Source organism: Lycium ferocissimum, chromosome 12 (assembly GCF_029784015.1).
Source record: "Lycium ferocissimum isolate CSIRO_LF1 chromosome 12, AGI_CSIRO_Lferr_CH_V1, whole genome shotgun sequence".
NCBI classification, from domain to species: domain Eukaryota; kingdom Viridiplantae; phylum Streptophyta; class Magnoliopsida; order Solanales; family Solanaceae; genus Lycium; species Lycium ferocissimum.
This window is the reverse complement of record NC_081353.1, coordinates 24,834,651-24,857,705: the sequence shown is the minus strand read 5'-3', so window position 1 is coordinate 24,857,705 and position 23,055 is coordinate 24,834,651. Positions and strand designations below refer to the sequence as shown.

Sequence of the window (23,055 nt, the reverse complement as noted above, 5' to 3'; positions counted from 1 at the left end):
TTGTATATGTGTGTGTCTATTCAGGGGTACGGCGCGGCCCTGTCCCGTCATATGATTCTATTATTACTCTTAGAGGTCTGTAGACATATATGTCGATTGTGAATAGTTCTGTTCCGTTGCGTTCGTATGATTTGTGCTTTGGGCGGTCCCACACCCCATGGCAGCCCTATCGGCTTGCGTTTGTATATATTTTGAGATGCCGTGTATATTATGATAGCCTTGGCGGCTTATGTGCGACATATAGATGTATATGCGACAGTTTGAGGCGAAATCTCACTTTTGTATATGTATAAGTTGTTTGTATGCTGACTATGGTTAATAGGTGTATACGAGTGTCCAGCTCGGGCACTAGTCAAGGCCTACGGGATTGGGTCGTGACAAAAGTGGTATCAGAGCGGTTCGTCCTCGGAGTGTCTACAGACCGTGTCTAGTATAGTCTTGTTTATCGGTGTGTTGTGCACCACATCTATAAAAAGGAGGCTACAGGACATTTAGGATGTTATCTTTCCTTCTGATCTTAGATCGTGCGATGAGGCTGTATTATCAGGATGACTCCTCCCTAACGAATTGTTATGTTTTCAGCGATGCCTCCAAAGAAAGCGACAGCTGCCCAGAAGGGCAAGTCAGCAGCAGCCGGAGAGACTAGCCAGGCTCAGAGAGTTACTAGGCCCCGTGCCCAGCTTGAGCCTGAGATTGTGCTCCCGCCAGCGAGCTCTGCGACACCGCCACTATCACAGGAGCTCGGAGCGGCAGCAGCTGCAGGTCAGGACACGGCTCCACCGCCAGCTCTCGAGGTTCCAGTGCCCGAGCCTCCAGCTCCTCAGCTAGGGGCGGAGGATAGGGCTATGAGAGATGTGGTCTAGTTGCTGACTAGACTAGTGGCTGGGCAGGCTCGCAGGCACAGACTAAGAGGTGACTATGCCGACAGACATGATAGTTTGAGGACCCGTGATTTCCTGACTTGTAATCCCCCAGAGTTCTACGGGTCAAAGCCCGAGGAGGCCCAGGAGTTTATTCGACAGATGCAGCGTACGCTGAGGATAATCAGAGCTTCCGAGACTGAGTCTGTTGAGTTGGCTTCTTATCGGTTGCGCGATGTGGCTGTTAATTGGTATGAGTCCTGGGAGTTGTCTAGGGGCGAGGATGCTCCTCCAGCAGTATGGGACGATTTTGTGGAGGCCTTTCTTGGCCACTTTCTACCTCCGGAGACGAGGCGGGCCAGAGTTGATAGATTCCTACGTCTGAGGCAGAATGGCAGGAGTGTTCGAGATTATAGTCTCGAGTTTGATTCATTGGCCAGACATGCACCCACCATGGTAGCTGATATGACCGATAGGATGCATCGATATGTGATGGGGTTGAATCGTTATTTGGTTGATAGTTGCCTGATAATGGCTTCCCAGCCAGGTATGGATATTGCTTGAGTGCGGTGCCTATGCACGGGGGATGGAGGATCGACACGAGGGCGGCCGCCCGGGGAGATCATGACAGGGGCCAGCCCAAGAGGGCTAGATCGACGGGTTATTCTGGGGAGTCTCGAGCAGGGAAGCCTCAGCAGTATACTGGGTATTCTTCTCAGCCGGCGCGGAGCGCGCCCCCACGGTTCCCGGGTAGGAGACTTGATAGCACGGGGTATTCAGGAGCCGGTCAGAGCTCCAGGGCTTCGGGTTCGCAGTCGAGCAGAGGTTTGGGCCAGACGAGGCCTTCTATGCCTCAGTGCCCTCAGTGCGGCAGGCGCCATCCGAGGAAGTGCCATTACGCTACGGGTGCTTGTTTTGCTTGCGGCCGTCAAGGCCATATCATGAGGGAGTGTCCGTATGTGGGTAACCCGGGTGGTGCAGCTCAGTCTACTGGGTCGGTTGCCGGTTCATCTTTCTCCGTAGCTATGCGCCCTACGGGGCGGGGGTTTCAGGCACCAGCAGGCCGCGGTAGAGGTCGTGGTGGAGCTTCCAGTTCTGGCGGTCCTTCGAACCGCCTATATGCATTGGCCAGTAGACAGGATCAGGAGGCGTCACCAGATGCAGTTACAGGTATATGAGTCCTTATTGTAATACTTTTATGTATGTGTATTTGCTGTATGAGTGTTACTTAATAAGCGGCAAGCATAAATCAAAAGGCCGATAACCAAGTATTTATAAGTAACGGCGATCAAGGTGTGTCCATCGCCATTGAGAATCTGGAAGTCTAGGACGAAAAGTAGTCATATCCATAGGTGAAAAGTGAATATTAAGGATTGAAAAAGGGCTAGAATAGTAATTGCGGAGTCAGAAGAGTAAGAGACCCTTTCTAATTCGGAGGGAAATGTGTTATGTGAACGTTTCAAAATCTGTTAAGACTTCGACTTGCATCGGATTATGTGATGAAGGTCATACGGTGAGATGGACGCTATCATACTAGCATTAAAGCATCGTATTTCATCAGAGTTCCAAGGTTAAGCATGCCGGAGTGAGAGAAATTTTAGGATGGGTGATCCCCTGGGAAGTGTACTAAAAGTCTTATAAAGTCAGACACAGGAGAGCCAAATGGGAAGCTAGAGTAGTCTAAGGGAAACCAGAGTGTACAGAGTGGGCAGAAACCTTAAGAGGTCACGTAGGCCGGAGCGGACTAGACCGGGGAAAAGAAAGAAGGTGCATCACAGCTCTAGGATTAGGGTGAGTTGGAATAGTGTTTCGGAATATTTTGTAAGTGAGATAGTAGTAATTATGTCCATATAAGTGTGCACATGATATCCCGTACATGGCTATATCAACGGATATATGTATTCAGGCAACCAACGTGGCGGTATATGGGAGGCATTAATCGGACAGGGTAACGAAGTTCAAGTGAAAAGAAAAATAAATGGCAACATGTTACAGGACAAGCTGATGCTATTTTCACTACAGGTTAAGCTTGAGAAGTACTAACACAATGATATTCGGAAAAGAAAGGAAGCGAGTAGATGAACGGCAAGGGGATCAGAATGTCGGAATAAAAGTACCGCCCAACTGAGATTAGAAAATGCGGACATAGGGCAAAGTATAATCGGGTAATAGTATAAGTACACCCTTAAAGGGGGGAAGCAGGTGCGAGAGATGCAAGTGCAAGATGGAGACAACCAATACGACAACATATTTGATACGGATGCTCGGGCTACAGGTAAGATTCCTTGCTGAGACAAGTCAGTAAGATCCAAGAGCCAGCAAAAAGGGGTAGAAGCTAGGATGGTAATTGAGATGCTGCTGAGAAATAATTGTAGAGATTTTGAATGATATGACATTGCAAAGTGGAGGCTTAAGGGAGAATACGACGAGAGAACGATAACGAGTAACTTACAGAGATATTGCGAAATGTGACACTGCTGTGTTGGATTAGAGGCTAAGATGTGGGCAATAGGGTTGTTCGCTATTGATACTGCGACTTATGAGCCGTAAGGGAGAAAAATAGAAAACCTCCTATAGTAGGAAGTGAGAGCATCAAAGGAGTGAGTAAAGGAAGAGAAAAGAGTATGACCGGATAGGCTACAAACGAATGTCAGGACGGAAGGAATATGTGGAGCGGAGTGAACCAGGAGAAGAAAAGACCGTATCTAAGATGGAATATACTCTATACAAGTTGTACAAGAGTAGTTATGTTACCTATGAATATTTATATGCTAGGGATGAGACCAAGCAAATACTTAATGAAAAAAAGTTTGGATTCAGTAATGACAATACGGTTACGAGATTCTGGGTACATTAAGGAAAGATGTAAGGATGGGTTAAGCTAAATTATCGAGATGGAGCTAATACTGAGGACAAACAGGACATGATTATGGTTGAACCAAAGATCTATTCCGATACCGGTAGTAAGAGAAAAGAGGTGAAGACAAAGTAAAACATAAGAATTAGTGAAGCCACGCTAAGGTATTTTTGGGCTAATTTGAGCACCTTCACATATTCTTGTAAAGATTGCAACATAATGTATGACCGGAAAGTTGAGAGAGAGCAAGTTCGAGTTAAAGAGGGACGATAGAAGATAGAAGAGTTCGAGTTAAAGATAAAGAAATGATACGGGGCAATGTGCCTAGAATGTTACAAGTTGAGTAAAGGGGATTATAAGATGATTTAAGCAAGATGATCAGAACTAGCTTGCTACTAAAAGAGGGTGAATTTATGTGTCAAATTCTTTCAGGATGATACCGACTGATGATAATTAAAGCAGGAAACGGCTATTAACAGCTCAGAGACGACAGAGATCATAGGACGACAATCGGCGTCGACACTCAGAATTCCAGATTGGCGAGTGGGTATGCTTGAAGATATCACCCATGGAAGGTGTAATGAGATTCGACAAGAAGGGGAAGTTTAACCCGAGATATATTGGACCTTACTACATAGCTCGTAAGGTAAGAAGGTTGCGTACTAAAGACGTGGCTTTTGTTAAGGTACTGTGGCGGAATAATAACGGAAAGGAGATGACAAGAGGAAATGAAGAAGAAATATGATTGGTAGATGAGACTGCATGTTATGGTAATAAAAGAAATCCCCCCCCCCTCCGGGATCCTTATAAGACCTTATGAGACTAGTTTAACATTCGAGAACGAATGTTCTAAAGGGGGAAAGGATGTTATATCTCGTATTTCGTACATTGGGATAATCCGAGCTAACCATGATAAGTTAAGGACAAGACTATTCTGGGATACGAGGTAGAGACTTTTATTTGTTTTAAGGCATAAGTTGCTTATGATTTTATTGGTATGGAATATTAAGAAAGATTTGGGGTTGAAAGTGAATTAAAGGAAGTTATTAATTCATGAAATAAAAGGGCCAAGTGGTCGTGCATATGGGGTGTGGGCCATAGGCCACATGGATGCTTAATATATGTATACAAAAGATGACTAATTAATCATCTTCATCATTTTCCAACCTTAGAAGTTTATAGAAACTTGGAGAAAAAAAGAAAGGGAGCCATTCGGCCATAGCTCTAGCCGAACAAGGTTCAAGAAAAATTGATCAAAAAAAATATTTTCTTCTAGCAATTCAACCAATTGGAAGGCCCTTGTTAACGTGAGATAGTTGTTGGAGTCACAAACCACTCGTTTTCATCATTTACAATATAAGTTGTGGAGTTAAGTGGAAAAGGTAAGGTTTAATCTTCTTTTTTATATGTTATGGATGGTTTATGTATGTTGTAGTATGTAGAAATAGATGAAACTCATGAAATTATACATAGAGAGTAGGGGGTACATTTGGTGTACAAGGAATGAACTAATGTTATTTAGTATTTTGGTTGTTGTTGTTATGAATTCTATGTTGATAAAGATTCAAGTTGAAGTTGTAATTGTTGCGGGCTGTTTTAGAAGCCGGATGTGATCTTAATATAGTTTATGATTATGAGAGTAATGTTGTTGACATGTGGATTGTTGGTGTAGTTTATGAATATTAAGAAGGATGTGTTGTTGTTGTTGTTGAGGTTTTTCTACTTATCTATTGATTCAGGCGGATTGCAGTATCTTGTAATGGATGATTTATGAAATATTGTGGATTGTTACTTCTTGAATCTTGATTGAATGTGGTCTTGAATATGTGAGCGTTGGTATTCTTTCATGTATGAGTTGGATTGAATGTAAATGGACATCAAATTATGTAGAAAAAGAGTTACAAACCGTATTATTCACCGATTGTTGATGTTGATATGATTGTTGGTATTGGGTTGATGATTCACCGAGTTGTCTTTTCGGTAGGTACGAGTTGAATTTATGAGGCCGGACATTCTTATTCATCGAGTCCATTCTAATTGGGATGGCCGTACTATGGTTCTTGTGCTATTTGGTATATATATGATGCATAAGATTTGATCTTACTTATCGAATAGTCCCTCACTTAGAGGGACGAGGACACTAACCTATATGTCTACTTGGCATGTCTTATAATGTAAGTAATTGAAAGCCTCGAGGTGTCATGTTTATGAGCCCCATGTATACGATTCTTATTCCATTCTTGATGATATTAATTATGCATGGTTTTGATCCTTTGTTTGGTCGGAAAATAAAGGATGAATTTTTGTTCGGATATTCCGTTGAATATTGTAAGCTTTCATATATATGGTCTCGGATATGATATTGTTATGCATCGGTTTGTGTTTATGAGCATTTATGGTGGGCGTCTATGTGTGATATACTCGAGTGTTGATTTTCTATTATCGAGTCCGCAAAGGATGATTTATGTGTATGTGGCCTGGACATGTGGTCGTACTCTTTATCTCCGGGCCGGGGACATGTTTTCGTGCGGCCTACTGATTATTGATCCGCTCTAGAGGGCGGGACACGCTATTTATCGTAGTTTCATCGAGTCCCTCATTAGGGCCGGGACGTATATGTATATATATATGATGGTGATATGATCTTACTTACGACCTGACACGCTATATGTATACGCGTGTGCGAATGATTGTCGATCGTGTCACTAAGCCCATAACAGTTGGATATGATATTGTTATGCGATGGTTTGTGTTTAAGGGCTGTCGGATATTCCGATTAAGCCCGCAGTTGGATATGATATTGTTATGCATGGTTTGTGTTTAAGACCCGGTCGGATATTCGATTATCGTCCTCGTTTACGGACTTTTATCTCAATTATGACTACATCGTATTTCATGCTTTACATGCTCGCCGACCCCTTTCTTCGGAGTGTGTTTCATGCCCGCTTGTCCCGAGCTTAGGATTTTTATTTTGTCTTGGAGTGCTCCCTTGTCCGGAGCCTATATTTTCGTACGGACGCGTGTGTGTCTATTCAGGGGTACGGCGGGGCCCTGTCCCGTCATATGATTCTGTTATTACTCTTAGAGGTCTGTAGACATATATGTGGGTTGTGAATAGTTCTGTTCAGTTGCGTTCGTATGATTTGTGCTTTGGGCGGTCCCACACGCCATAGCAGCCCTATCGGCTTGCGTTTGTATATATTTTGAGATGTCGTGTATATTATGATAGCCTTGGCGGCTTATGTGCGACATATAGATGTATATGCGACAGTTTGAGGCGAAATCTCGCTTTTGTATATGTATAAGTTGTTTGTATGCTGACTATGGTTAATAGGTGTATACGAGTGTCCAGCTAGGGCACTAGTCACGGCCTACGGGGTTGGGTCGTGACAGTATATCTTCAAGCAAAGGGATCTAAATCTTAAGCAGAGAAAATGGCTCGAGTTGCTTAAGGACTATGATGTGGATATTCTCTATCATTCGGGGAAAACGAATGCTATAGCTGATGCTCTTAGTCGGCGTTCGATGGGAAGTTTAGCTCACGTTGATACAGATAAAAGAACTATGACCAAGGAAGTTCACCATTTAGCTAATTTAGGAGTTCGACTCTTGGACTCCGAAGATAATGGCATTGTTGTTCCGAACAGAGCTCATTCCTCCTTAATGGTAGAAGTTAAAGAGAAGCAGTTTAGTGATCCCTTTTTACTGCAGATGAAAGAGGGGATTCACAGGCATAAGACAATGGCTTTTGAACAAGGCGGAGATAATGGTACCTTGAGGTACTGAGGCAGATTATGTGTTCCAGATGTAGATGGGCTCAGAGAGCGAATTATGTCAGAAGCTCAAAATTTCCGGTATTCCATTCATCCAGGTTCTACTAAGATGTATCATGATCTTAAAGAGATTTATTGGTGGAATGATATGAAGAAGAATATAGCAGATTTTGTGGCTAGGTACCCGAATTGTCAGCAAGTGAAAGCAGAACACCAGAGGCCTGGTAGCTTGGCTCAAAATATTGATATTCCTATTTGGAAATGGGAAATGATCAATATGGACTTTGTATCAGGTCAACCTCGTTCGCCCTAGGAGGCATGACTCTATTTGGGTAATCGTTGACTAGCTTACTAAGTCGATGCACCTTTTTGCCAGTCAAGACCACAGATTCAGCAGAAGATTATGCCAAGTGGTATGTTAATGAAATTTTCAGATTGCATGGGATCCCAGTGTCTATTATTTCAGATCGTGGTGCTCAATTCATAGAGAACTTCTGAAAATCCTTTCCAAAAGGATTGGGTACCAAGTTAAACCTCAACATAGCTTTTCATTCGCAGACAGATGGTCAGGCAGAGCGTACTATTCAGACTCTTGAAGATATGTTGAGAGCATGTGTGTTAGATTTCAAAGGTAATTGGGATAATCACTTATCTCTCATTGAGTCTACTTATAATAACAGTTATCATGCTAGCATTGGGATGGCACCGTTTGAAGCTTTGTATGGGCGAAGGTGTAGATCACCAATTGGTTGGTTCAAAGTTGGTGAAGCAGAGTTGTTAGGACCAAATTTGGTCTTTCAGGCTATGGAGAAAGTCAAGTTGATTCAAGAGCATTTGAACACTGCTCAGAGTCGCCAGAAGTCTTACACTGATATGACGCGAAGGGACTTAGAATTTTAAATTAATGATTGGGTGTCCCTTAACGTTTCGCCTATGAAGGGTGTGATGAGATTTGGAAAGAAAAGAAAAACTCAGTCCCAGATATATTGGACCTTACAGAATTCTGCGAAAGGTCGGTCAAGTAGCTTATGGACTTGAGTTGCCCCAAGAGTTGGTCGTTCATCCAGTGTTTTATGTATCCATGTTGAGGAAGTGTGTAGGAGACCGGTCGTTGGTTGTTCCTGCTGATACCATAACGGTTAAGGATGGCCTAACCTATGAGGAGATACCCGTAGCCATTCTTGATCGTCAGGTTCGCAAGTTGAGAACTAAGAAAGTTGCCTCAGTTAAAGTTTTATGGAGAAGTCAAAAAGTTGAAGAAGCTACATGGGAAGCCGAAGAAGATATGAATTCCAAGTATCCATACTTGTTTGACGAACCAGCGGAGAACGTCCAAGGCAACTAACTTTCGTATCCATGCCATGTCCCTTATGTAGTCATGTCACATGTTTCACGTTCACGTTTAGATAATCAGCAGTCATGTTTCATGCGTCAATATTTATGTTTCCATGTAATCATGTCATATAAGCTCAGTCCTATGTTTCATGTCATGTTTCCTTCAAGTTCATGCATTCAAGCCATGTCCAGTCCCAATCTTGACCTCGACTCATCATTTGAGGACAAATGATCCCAAAGGGGAGATATTGTAACACCTCGTACTTTAAACTAGGCTACGTTCATGATTCAGGACTTAGAAACCAAGATGGAAGTGTTGGAACTCAAAAATTTCTTTATCACAGTGAAACAACATTTTTAAGACCCAAATACGGCCCGCACTTTAAGGTACAGGACATACATGGTAGGGCGTACCTCGATGGGAAATTACAGAATCCGCTGGAAATTGGCATCCATGTACGGGGCGTAACTGGTGCCCGTACTTCACCAGGGAAATTAGATGCTCATTGGAATTTGATTCCAGGTACGGGCCACAAGGTGCGGCCCGTACATCAGAGTACGGGACGTGCTTGGCGTCCGCTTCAGTGAACAGTATAAATACGCAGACTCAGTTTTATTTTATTATTTTTTGAATTCTGAGCCCTAGAACGACCTGCTCTCATTCTCCATCACCAAGAACACAAAGGTAAGCAATCCTAACCTATTACAAATAGATTCTAACATATATCTACGAACATTAGCAAGAATTCATTGTTCTTAACCTAGGGTTTTCAAGAAAACCCAATTAAAGGGAATTTAAGATTTCGCTGTGGGATTCTTCTTCAAAGTTCAGATTTTTACCACAAGTTTGGAGCATACTAGGTATGTAGAGTTTCTATCTACGTGTGGGAATATCATTGTTCTTCTCTACGCCACGTTCTTCCATGAAAGTATGAGGTTATACAAAAACTAAGGTTCTAGATATGTTCATGATAACCCTAAGTCTATATACTATGATATACCATATTTCTATGAATAGTTCGTTATTGTATTCTTGATATTCCATTTTGGTTATTGGGGATCCGTCGGTAATCCATGAAAACTCATACTTTGCATTTCATGGGTTCTTACATGCAAATTATTAATTACTAGGTTTATTTTCATGAAACACTTTACATGTTTACACGTTTTCATGCGCAGTATATTATGTAACTACATCCATGTATAATGCAAGTCACGTTTTATGAAAAATCATAGGCTCAAATGCCACCTATGTTATGTTCATGTTTTTTGGAGTTGCACAGATTACTGAGAAGGCTTTAATAGTCTGGAACTACGTTAGCCACCGTAGGATAAAGATCACTCCGCCCATGTTTAAGACGATTCATTAATGCTTTATTGATTGGATCCTTTCATGCCATGTTAATATCTTATACCCCTGTCAAGGTATGAGAGCTCTGCGGGTTGGGTCAGGTCCCAGACTCCATATACCCACGCTGTGATTTATGTTGTCGGTTATATTTATGCGCTCCCCACTTAAAATTATTTTACTTATATATATATATATATATATATATATATATATATATATATATATATATATTCATGTTCATGACCAAGTTTCGCTTTCAAATTTCTCGTTATGTTATTTCATGTGCCATGTTTATTTCATTGGGCTTCTTTACATACCAAGACATTCAATGTGGCCGACGTCCCCTTTCTATGCTTCTGGGGCCTCGCATTTCACGACGCAGTACAGCATTTACAGACTACACATCTGCTCAGTAAGATCATCCACGTATCAGCTTTTGGTGAGGCCCATCTTCTTCGGGGTTTAGTCATTTATCTATGTCCTATTAGTTATGCATTAATGGTATCTGGGGGCGTTGTCCTAGCAGTTATGTTTAGCTGACTCATGTTCATGTTAGATATTTCATAGACTAGTCAGTTATGTTATGTCAGATATTCGGAGTCGTCTAGCCATTTTGGCTCATTATTATTATGCTTATTCAGACTACTCTGCATTATGATATTATGATATTTTCAGACTTATGATTTATGGTCCCATGCTTTACTTAAATTATGCTTGTTCCTCGGTTATTCCGCATCAGTTTATGCCCGTGTTGAGTTAGCAAGACATGTGGTTCGCTCGGTCACATGCAATCAGGTATCAAGTGCCATGTTACGCCCAAGCTATGGTTCGGGATGTGACAATTGGCCACCTTTGAGAAATTCTTAATGAAGCTTCGATAAAATCCGGCATGCCCAAAGAAATTTCGGACACCTTTGACGGAGATAGGAGGAGGGAGCTTATCAATTACTTCAATTTTGGCTTGATCAGCCTCAAGCCCCTTCTCCGAAATTTTGTGCCCCAATACTATGCCTTCTTTTCCCATGAAGTGACATTTCTCCCAATTGAGAACCAAGGTCGTTTCTTCACATCTCTTTAATACTTGGGCTAGATTCCCTAAGCACTCAGCAAAGGAATCCCCAACTATGGAAAAGTCATCCATAAAGATTTCAATGGACTCCTCAACCATGTCGGAGAAGATGGACATCATGTAACATTGGAAGGTTACAGGTGCATTGCATAACCCAAACGACATTCTCTTGAAAGCAAAAGTCCTATAAGGACAAGTGAATGTTGTTTTCTAATGATCTTCTGAGGCAATAGTGATTTGATTGTACCCCGAGTAGCCATCTAAAAAGCAATAGTAATACCTTCCCATAAGCCTATCAAGCATTTGATCTATGAAAGGCATTGGGAAGTGATCCCTTTTTGTCTAACGATTCAACTTCCTATAGTCCATGCACACCCTCCAACCGGTAACCGTACGAGTTGGGATCAATTCATTCTTGGCATTTGGGACAACGGTGATTCCACCCTTTTTGGGAACACATTGGACCGGAATAACCTATGGGCTATCCGATATTGGGTACACAACACCGGCATCCAATCACTTGATGATTTTCGTTTTCACAACTTCTTGCATAGGAGGATTCAACCACCTTTGGTGCTCAACACTAGGCTCACAATCTTCGTCAAGTTGAATTTTATGGGTGAAAATTCCAAGAAGAATCTTTTGGATATCCGCCACACACCACCCAATTGCCTTTTTGTACTTTCTCAAGATCACCAATAACCTCCCTTTTTGTTCTTCCATCAACAGGGCAAAAATTATCACGGGCAAAGTGTTGTTTGGTCCAAGGAATTCATACCTCAAATGTGAAGGGAGATGTTTGAGTTTCAAGGTGGGAGGCTCAATGATAGAGGGCTTTGCGGGAGGATTTGCACGATTTTCTAGACCAAGATCAAGCTTTTTTGGATTGTAGTGGTATGACCCAACCCAACTAATGCATTAACCATTTCCTCGAATTCTTCATCATTTCCCCCATTATAGTTTATCAAGACCGCCACCAACATCTCATCTACATGTTCGTACTCAACGGTTGACTCCATAGCTTCATTAATTGTATTAATAATCGATACTGCACTCATGTCCGCCGGTTGCTTCATCGATTTGCAAATATGGAAGGTGATCTCTTCATCATTCATTCTAAAGTTTAGGTCACCCCTCTCCACATCTACAGAGAATGCCCCATAGCTAAGAAAGGTCATCCCAAGATTATGGGCACCTCGAAATCAACTTCACAATCCAAAATCACAAAGTCGCCAAAAAAATGAACCAGTTAACTCTCACAAGCATATCATAAAGAATACACACCGGTCTCTTCACGGTTCTATCCGCCATTAGCAACCTCATTGTTATGGATCGGGGAGTGCCTAAAACTAACTTGTTAAAGATAGCAAGTGGCATCAAGTTGATGCTCGCTTCAAGATCACATAAGGCCTTTGCAAATTTGTACATCCCAATAGTGCGAGGAATAGTGAAAGCTCCCGGGTCTTCCTTCTATTACACCAAGGCTTTTGTCACAATAGAGCTACAATGATGTGTAACCCCCACTGTTATAAAACTAGAATACCTCCTCTTGGTCACAAGGTCTTTCATGAATTTTGCATACTCGGGCATTTTTTCAAGTGCTTCCACCAAAGGGATATTGATTGAAAGTTGTTTCAATTTCTTGATTAACTTGAGAAAATTACCATCATCCGCTTACTTAGCCAATCGTTGAGGAAATGAAGGAGGAGGATTAGGAATAGGCTTCAAAGCTTTAGGGACCTCATCCGCCACTTTCTCGCCTTCTGGTGCTTTATCACTTTCGAGAACATTTTCAACAACAATGGGCTCTTCAATAGTAGCCCGCTTCTTTGTAGGCAAAACTTCTTCTTCAATTACCAATGGCTCTTCCATAATTTTCTCATCATCAACCACCTCATTCTTCTTCATCACATTCTCTTCCCCAATTATCTTGCCAGTCCTTGTGTGTTGATAGCATGGCATTTGTGTTCATCATTTGCCGGGTTTGCAACTGTATCACTTGGGAGTGTTCCTTTTTGTCTTTAATTGAGGGTAACCGAAATTTGACTAAGTTGAGACTCCAATTGTCTAATGGAGGTGGAGTGAGAACTTACAACTTGCCTCATGCATTTCATTTCTTCTCTTGTTTCTTTGAAAAAGGCATCGGTCAACTCAACTTTCTTCAATACTCTTGACAACGTGTCTTCCACTTTTGAACTAGCGGGATCGCTAGTGGGAGGTTGGCTTGAGATTTGTTGATTTCCCTTGGGTAGGACATATGGAGTTGGGCTCTGATGATTGTTTTAGTTATTGTTGTAACCACTTTAGTTATTATCTCTATTGTCTTTCCAATTTGAGCTTTCTTGCTCTTTGTCCCAACCTTGATTCCCTTGACCTTGCCGCCAAGATCCTTGATTAGGACCTTGGTAGTTAGGCCGGGAACCTATCCCTTGATTGTTGACATAATTATCCTCCTCTTCATACATTTGGAAGCAATGCTTATCTTGAGGACCCCCTTTGCAAGATCTTACCGCATTCACCTTTTTGCTACTTCCACCCAACACATGCTTAGTAAGAAACTCCATTTGAGTGACTAATTTTGCTATTGTCTCATCTTTTTCTTCTTCTTTCTTTATTGTCTCACGAGAGAGCAATATTTTGGAAGAACTTCCTCCACCTACTTCCAATTCCCTAGTATGCCACGCTTCATTGGTATCGGTTAATTTATCTAACTTTAACCACACAAACTCTATGATACCCCTGAAGTCAGGGTGGTTCAAGATAGTCTTGAATAGTTTGAAGGGCTTGGGATGGATATTAACATGAGGCTTATCAATAGGAGAGTGATCTGAAGCCCCAAGTTTAAGAAAATTAGCCTCTATATGCGCATAGGATTACAACCATTGAAAAAACCCCAAAGCCCAGTCAATCTTAGAATACACCCTATCCCTTAGTTGCTGCTTGTTGCAAAAAGTGAAGTGCCAACCCTTTTCCCTCAATGGAGTCAGTTGCAGAGAGTCAACACAATCTCTAAAATAATGAGTTTCATTTCAGTAATTGGGGAGCCCATTCTATCCGCAAAAAAGAGAATAACATTTAAATCACCAGATAACAGCCATGATCCTTGAATAGTACTCTCCAGTTGATTGAGAGCACTCCATAAGTTAGAATTCGAACTTAAAGACCTTGTTAAATTAATTGATGTAACAATCGTTCGCTGACATGATCACAAGGATTTGGGCTTACGTTTAGGCTCGAAAGAGAAATTGAAGTGACTTGAGTAATACTTTTACTAAAGTTATTATTTCATCAAAGTCATACCTAATGTGTTTGATATAATGCTTTAGATTATTAATGTGTGTTAGACTGCAGCCGGCGAGCATGCATTATCCATTAAAAAATTGTAATATGTTCAACTGCATATGTTACTTCATATATGATAGTTTTAGTTCAACTGATAAATAGGCTTGTTGTATCATAAAAGAACGTTGTCTACTAACCTCATATACATACAACCACTCTTTTAAAAATAGTAATCGTATCAGCCTCAAACCCTCTTTTCTTCTTTGTTACAATTTGTATATCTTTTCTTTTCTCTATCCAAATTTTCTAATATAAGCCCCTCTATATTTTTTTTCTTTCTTTCCTGACAAAAGAGTCGCAAGAAAATTAAAAGAGCGGGTTATCACAAATACTGCAATACGAGAATAGTGTGAGTGACACGAGCAATAAAGTATTTTTATGTTTTCTTTTCTTTATTTGATCTGTTCATTATTTCCTTTTTCTTTCTTTATTTTCTCTTGTTGGGGTGCGGGGGATTCTCATTGGAGAAATTATTATTTATTAGGGGTATAAATGAAAAATTGGAGAGGGAACTAAAGAGGACCAAAGTGAAAGTGATGGTAAAAAGAGATGCTTCATAGTGTACGACAGATACCCATTATTACTATAAAATATTAATTGTAGAGAGTGCTTTGGTTTTCTTTTCTTTTTCTTTTCCTTCCCTTCCCTTTCCACTGCTTGGGAATCGAAACCAATCTGCAAAAAGCCATGGCCTTCTCATCTGAGTCCGAAACCAAAATGACCAAAAAAAAAAAAAAAAAAAATTTGAACCAAAATATCCCAACAAAAAAAAAAAAGGATACATAACTACCTTTAGCGCAAGAAATACTGCGCTAAACAATATTTTCTCTCACCTATAGCGTAGTATTTTACTGTGCTATATCACCCAACATAAAACCCATCGGGTTCCACCACTGGTCCCTCCAGTGGCAATTTTTTTTTTCAAAAACGCCATTGGAGGCGATTTCAAGGTGGTCCCCACATCAAAATACGTCGTTTTCTATTAATTTTCATCCGGAAAGTTTAGATTCTCCGTATATTCAAGTCAAGGAGCAAGATTCTAAGCTCGAATTTTGGAAAAAAGCGGCGTACAACTCGATTAACACAACTCTACAAAAAATCTTCGATTAAGGTTTTCTACTATGAACTTTTGTTGTTAATTTGTTATATACATTATATTGTACTCATGTTTAACATTTAATCGTCGTTAATTTTCAAAAAAAAAAAAAATCAATTTTGTTTGTTTGATCGGACTGGGCAGTGGCTTTTGCCACTGTTCCTTTTTTTTTTTTTAATTCATTATTTGTCAAATGTTTATGAATTGTTAATTTGTTAAATGTTTATGAATTGTTAATTTGTTATATGTTTATGAGTTGTTAATTTGTTAATTGTTTATGAATTGTTAATTGTTTATGAATTGTTAATTGTTAATGAATTATTATTTTGTTAATTAATTATTTGTTAAATATTGATTATGAATTAATTAGTTGTTAAATATTGGTTATGAATTGAAAGAAGTTGATTGGTAATGAATTATTATTTTTTAAACACTTTGTTTGGATGATTGTTATGTATTGTTTCATAATGTATCGTATTGTGTTGTATCGTATAGACCAAATCGCCGTTACATAAAATAGGACCTTTCGTCGTTACATAAAGATAGATTTAACGATACGATACAATAAAATTAAAGTAACAATCAAAGCAAACATTGTATTTAAACTAACAACACAATATAATACAATTGGTAACAACCATCCAAACAAGTTGTAAATGATTATGAATTGTTAATCTATATTATTTTAAAAAGCATGAATATATATGTTAAATAAAAAAAGAATATCTAAAAAAAATAGTTAAAGTTCTTCTTTTCATAAATACATAAGTTAACGATAAAAATGTAAAGTTTGTAGGAAAATATGTGGTCGACGAATATACTCTTTTAGTCTAATTTTATCGTAGTTGTGTTGGCTATTTGGTCAACTAAAAATATATCACATATTCAAAATAGAGTTCTAAACAAATATGACTGCTGAATTTCGATTCCCAAACTAATTAACTTAAAAGTCTTTGTCATCACATAATTCAAAACTAATTAACTTAAAAGTCTTTTCCATCACATATGTATCCTTACTATCACATATTAAATTTACTGCACATTTAATATGACGAAAGTTATGTTGAAAATAATTATTTTTATTCCAATATTTGGTTGGAGTGTGAAAATAATTTTTGGAAAAGACTATCTAATAAAGATTTATACATTCAAAATAAATATTGTATTCAAGATAATAAGTAGATATTTTTTTTCCAAGTTGCTTATCAATAGAATATAAATAATATTATAAAAATCGAATACAATCTCCTATTATGTTAATTATGCCATTGTTATTTTATTTATTTGTGAAATTATTTATCCCATGTTAGTTATTCACAAGATATAATACTACATAATTCACATATTCCCTTATCTTTCATTTCAAGAATAATGACTAATTTAGTTTGTACAGACCGGACTCTTTCATGGATCCGAATGTTCCCCCTGGGCCCGATGATCACCCGGGGCCCGATGATCACCGAGGGCCCGCTGATAGATCAGTATTGTCTTTGCAAGGCAATCATAGGTCAGAGTTATTATGGGCTGGTACTATAGTGATATCGACTAGGCTCCGTCCCGAAGGCTACATAGAGCGTGGGATCTTTTACGTGAGCGCCCCCACATTCTCGCGTCTTAGAGATATTGTTTCGGGGCGGTATCTATCTTTGCGTGTCCGTTGGTCGGTACAGCATGATTGGGCACTCATTCGCCATGGTTGAGCGGTGGAGGCCGGAGACACATACCTTCCATCTTCGCACTGGTGAGGCCACGATTACACTTTAGGATGTCAAGGTCCTCTTTAGATTGCGGGTAGATGGAGAGCCATTATACACTCAGTACGAGCCTCCTCCTGGTAGTACATGGGTGACGGAGTTGACTAGGCTCACCCACTTCGTGCCTGATGCCGAGGGCCAGATGTCGGGACGTCGCCTGCCCGCCTTAGTGTACTCTGCACTTATTTGGAGGGTCTGGATCCGGTTGTGGACGGCACCCAGCAGGACGATATTGATCGTCATGCCCGTTTATACCTGCTTATTATAGTCGGGGGCATCTCGTTCCCAAACTCATCGGGTGCGTTTGTTAGTTTACGTTATTTGGTTTTCTTAGAGCATCTGGACTGCTTGGGAGACTACAGCTGGGGCGATGCTGTTTTGGTGTATCTTTATAAATGCCTATGCCGAGCGTCTATTGGTGCCATCAGAGATGTGTGTGAATTTTTTTCTCTTCTCCAGGTAATATTTTAAGTGTGCGTTTCTTTAATGTAAACAAACCTCTTGAAACGATGACTAAAAAAAATCATATTTTCTAATATCGCTTATAGTTATGGGCGTGGGAGAGGATGCTTCCTTTTCAGCCCGTAGCTAGGCATCACCTCGAGACTGACATGCCTTATGCGAGGAGGTGGACAACGGGTTTTGACCGGGATGTGAATACGCACCACAGTATTCTTCTATTCCGGGACCAGCTTGATTTCATGACGGACGATACGGTAAAACTATTTAACTTTACATTATTAATTTAATTAAATGTCTTTTCTACTTGGTGATCACTGATTTATATTTATATGTTATGCAACTATTTATATGGATGCCGTATGCTTCTATATTAGATGGTTTGCCGGCCTTTTGTAGGGCAGGTAAGGGGGTTTGGACGTCGCGGTGTCCATTGAAGAACCTGGACATCGTAGATAACCACATGCCCGAGCGTGTCTTACGACAGTTTGGGCATACACCGAGTATACCCCCTGACGTCCGTCATGAGCTCCGACACTGCCAGCGGGACGATCGGGCTACCGTTGATAATGATTTTCTGGCTTTCATGGTTGTTCATCTCCACCGTTGGGAGAAAAGGTTAAGCACTATAGCGGTGGTCGGCCATTTGACTCCCATTGAGGATTACATGTGCTGGTATCATCAGATCACACGCCGATTGATCGTCAACCCAGCTTTACTTCCCGCTAGGGATGTATGATACTCAGCACTCGCTGGGCAATACGAGGCATTGGTAAGTTTATCGTATTTAGATTTATTTAATTGCATTAATTGTTACGTTTTAAAAAATAACTTTTTTTTTAACTGTTGAACACAAATACAACTGGTGGCCGTACATCGATTACGCATGTTGGGGTTAGGGTATCTGCCTTACCCCGGGCTTGCTGGGCTTGCGTTGGAGATGGTACGGATATCCGAGGATGGTATCCGACAGGCAGGAAAGATTAGGCGCATGGAGGAGCCTATTCCAGAGACTGAGTATCATCCAGGAGGGGGACCGGGTGCTCCCAGATGAGGAGGCCATGCTGCCAGAGGACGCCGTACGCGTAGAGGACGCGGTGCTGCTGCTAGAGGACCTGGTGGTGGAGGACACCGTCTGGTAGATGAGGTAGATGAGGCCAATCCCATTCCAGAGGACGTTCCCGGTCTAATCCATCCGCAGCCATTCCAGGCCGGTGGTGGCAACACTGGGACTCACCTACGTTTACGCCGCGCTCCTACTTGCTGAGATACCTGGGTCTTCATCACAGCCGAGCCAGAATGCATACATGGAGGAGCGTGATAACGTCGATTGGGCGGCGTTACGCGCTTCATTAGCTGATGAGCGGCCTGTGAGGAATTTAGAGGGAGCCAGGATTCTTGACTTCGATGAGTTTTTGATCCCGGTTAGTATTTAAAATACTTATTTGTTCATTTAAATTATTTATTTTAAATATATATGTTACTCATTATTTAGTAAAATTTTATATTTTAGGATTCGGCGCCAGCGGGTCCACCAGAGCCACCCACTCAGGCGTTTTCTCATGGGCCTGCCGAGCCAGCGGTGTCTGCCCATGTGACTATTGAGCCACAGGTAAGTTTTTTATTAAAATTAGTTTTATTCAATATAAGGTCAATGTTTAATATACACATTTGATTATTTAAAGTACTTATTTTAAATATGTATGTTACTTATTATTTTTTTTCTTCATATTTTAGGATTCGGCGCCAGTGGGTCCACAGGAGCTACCCATTCAGGAGCATTCTCATCAGCCTGCCGAGGCAGAGGTGTCTTCTCATGAGACTACTGAGGCGCATATAAGATTTTTACTTAAAATTAATTTTATTCAATATAAGGTAAATATTTATTTAATTTTTATAACCTTTATTTGGATTTCGAACAACATCTCATCCAGGAGACTACCTCATATTCACTACTAGACCCATCTCAGGAGCCTACAGACCCATCTCAGGAGCTTACTTAGGCGCCCGTTGATACACAGGTTTGATTATTCACAAACGTTAATGTAACGCCCCGAACCTGGGCCTGGACGTAACACGGCACCCGGTGCCTGACTACATGTGACCGAGTGAACCAACTAGCTGGCTGAATCAACATGTGATATCAAAACATAACTGAATACGGAAAACAACGAAACACATGATGATATACTAAAGGTCTGACTGGAATCATAATGCGGAAATACTTAGACAATCTGAAATATCTAAACGTAGCTAACATGGCTAAACCAAAACAACTGAACAATTGCCAATAAGGCTAACATAATAAATATCTGACTGTCTGGACTGTGTCTATGAAGCCTCTAATGAATACAAAGAGGTATCTGTCTAGAAAGCTATAAGAACTGCCTGACTAATATCGCCCCGAAGGAAACTGAGGATCACCAAAGTAGCTGATACGAACACTCCTAAGTAGCTGGATTGTCAATCTGTATGCGATGCAGGCCGCCAAGCAATAAAAGGGACATCAGCACATTTGAATTGTACTGGTATGTAAAGCAATTAAAGCAATAGAATACTGGAATTGAAACTGAAACTGAACTAAACAGGAAAGCAAGAAGCTGAAGTACTCCCTATTTTGGATGAAGAATCACCTGTAAAATCAGAATATAATCGTGGCCGGGGCCCAAATAATGTGCACAAAAACTGTGGCCTCAGGCCCAAGCAATACGTATGCATAAACTGTGGCCTAAGGCCCAAAAATACAGATACAGGTGTTCAACATTAACAATTTACAAGACTGAGACTGGCTATAGCTGATAGCATGATAACTGTTTCTGATTATGGAACTCATGCAAATAACTGGTTATACACTGACGGAGACTTCTGTGATAACAATGCATAAGTCTATAAATATTACGTGCTGAGTTCATGATGTTCAAAGTGACAACCATGAACGAATGAATCGCAACCCTAGAAGATAACAAGTTGGTTACAACATATCATGAAACTAGGGCTAAACTGTATTCTGAGTCAAATTACTGACAAGTATGAAGAATGAGGCATAGGGAGAATCATGAATATTCCCTAACGTAGATAGTTAGCCTCACATACCTGTAATCGCTTTAGTCCAACTAACTGAACTGCTTTTCTGACGTAGAACACCAACCCTCTAGCTTTGAATCACTTGGGAAGGATTTACCTTGGAAATCCTATGTTTGGTTGAACAATCATGTTACTAATCATGAATAATGTTTGGAATTACTTAGGAATCGTTAGAGCGATCTTACCTTGACGTGCGAGAATGAGGAGAGGAGGAAAACGGCTGCTTAGCGCTTTAGAAAAAAGTTGTAATGTCTAATAACTAAAATTTCGTGTTAAGTGTTGAATTTATAGCATGGGTCATTTTGGACCCCCTGGCTCGCCGAGCGCGGTCTATGGCTTGCCCCTGCCTCGCTTTGGGCCTCGCTCGGCGAGCTCCCTTGTCCATTTTACACTTAGAAAATTTTCTTGACTTTTTCCCACTTTTGGACCCCTACCTCACTGAGCGCGGTCCAAGGTGAGCCCTTGCCTCGCATTGGGCCTCGCTCGGCGAGCTCCCTGTCAATTTTTACACCAAGTCGACAACATTTAGTAAAATTGGCATAACTCCTACCACAAAGCTCCGTTCGGGCTTCACAATATACCGTTGGAAAGTTATTTCAAAGGGCTACAACTTTCATGTTTTAAGTTTCCTCAAATTCTCAATATATGTTCGCGAAATTGGACTGGAAGGCAGACGTATCGAAAACTTAGCCGATTCTATAGAATTTGAGTACCCCTCTATTAGCCATTTTGAGACGATCATAACTCCTTCATCCGGACTCCGATTGGCCTGATCCTTATATGCCTGGAAAGGTATTTCTATGTACTGCAACTTTAATTTAGGAACCTTTTCCAAATTCCCAACGAATTAAGGTGTTATGGTTACCCGAAGTAGGCCTCTTTGCCACATTCAAAAAACGTTCAAACCTTCAAATTTCCTCTGAAACTATAACGATACGAGTCTAACCTTTATTTTAAGATACGGGGTGTTACAGTTAATGTATTCAATATAAATAAGAAATGGTACTAATTATTATATACTTTTCAGGTTCATCCTTTGGCGTCTGTGGTGGCGACTCCCGACGAGGAAGAGATCGAGTTTCCAGACCCAGGTCAGCATGAGGTTCTGCCCGTGCTAGCAGGACCAGATCCCAAGAAGAAGCACATTCTAGTCAAGGGAGCACAGGCCAGGGAAGAGCAGATGATCATGACTTGGAGCGCCCGGTTATTAAGAGGAAAAAGGGCAATGGAGACGATGGCGAGGGCGGTGGGGATGGTATGAGCCTTAGGCCTAAGGATTGTCTCAGGCATACCACATGTGGGACCCATCCACGATAGTGTATATACATTAGTGTTGTACAGTTTATTGTAAATATTATATATTTTTTGCATATTTATAAATATTATCTTAGTCTTTATTATTGTTTATAGTTTCACATCCTAAATTGATAATTAAAAAAAAAAAAAAAAAACGTGACACATTCGAAATAAAGTTAAGCTTTAATTTAAAAATAACACGAAACCCTAATGACTACAAGTCTTCAAACAAAAAAGGACTTCGAGCACTTTCAACCACTAAAACGACAATCCAAACTTTTGCGTATCCTTGATGTATTGAGCCTACCTTATTAATTGTACAAATATAAGTAGGGTTCTATATAAAATATTAAAGTTCCAGAGTCTCAAAGCATGATTAATATACGACTAAACTATGTAAAAAAGAGTGAAAATGTAATAAGAGGCTGTTTTTGGAAAATGGTGGACTCCTATAGCGCAGTAAAATACTGCGCTATAGGTGAGAGAAACTTTGGTTTAGCGCAGTAAAATACTGCGCTAAAGTACTTAACGGCTCCGTCACGGTTAAGTGCTTTAACGCAATATTTTACTGCGCTAAAGGTAGTTATGTAACCTTTTTTTTTTTTGGGGTATTTTGGTTCAAAATGATTTTTTGGGGTCACTTTGGTTCCCGACTCTTCTCATCTTTGCTCTCTTCCTTCACATGCACCTCCATACAACCTAATGTAACTTGACACACTTCTATTTTCATCTTGATTGTGCAAATCTTCTTATGCTATTTAGAATCTATACATGCAGCC

At 40.5% G+C, this 23,055-nt stretch overlaps 1 protein-coding gene across 1 annotated transcript; it reads left to right on the top strand.

Annotated features, from left to right (window-relative positions):
- Positions 1–18,855: 18,855 nt before the first annotated feature.
- Positions 18,856–20,780, top strand: LOC132039144 (uncharacterized). Its single transcript, XM_059429686.1, has 5 exons — positions 18,856–19,034; positions 19,098–19,320; positions 19,410–19,508; positions 19,634–19,728; positions 20,675–20,780. The coding sequence occupies exons 1-5, from the start codon at positions 18,856–18,858 to the stop codon at positions 20,778–20,780; spliced, it is 702 nt and encodes a 233-aa protein (XP_059285669.1).
- Positions 20,781–23,055: the final 2,275 nt, after the last annotated feature.

What these genes read in the sequence shown, in the direction of transcription:
- LOC132039144 (XM_059429686.1), top strand. Translation starts at nt 18,856, where the DNA reads ATGGTATCCGACAGGCAGGAAAGATTAGGCGCATGGAGGAGCCTATTC. An exon ending in ATGTGACTATTGAGCCACAG is followed by an intron (nt 19,509 to 19,633) that starts GTAAGTTTTTTA and finishes TTCATATTTTAG; the next exon opens with GATTCGGCGCCAGTGGGTCC. An exon ending in TCTCATGAGACTACTGAGGC is followed by an intron (nt 19,729 to 20,674) that starts GCATATAAGATT and finishes ACAATTTACAAG; the next exon opens with ACTGAGACTGGCTATAGCTG.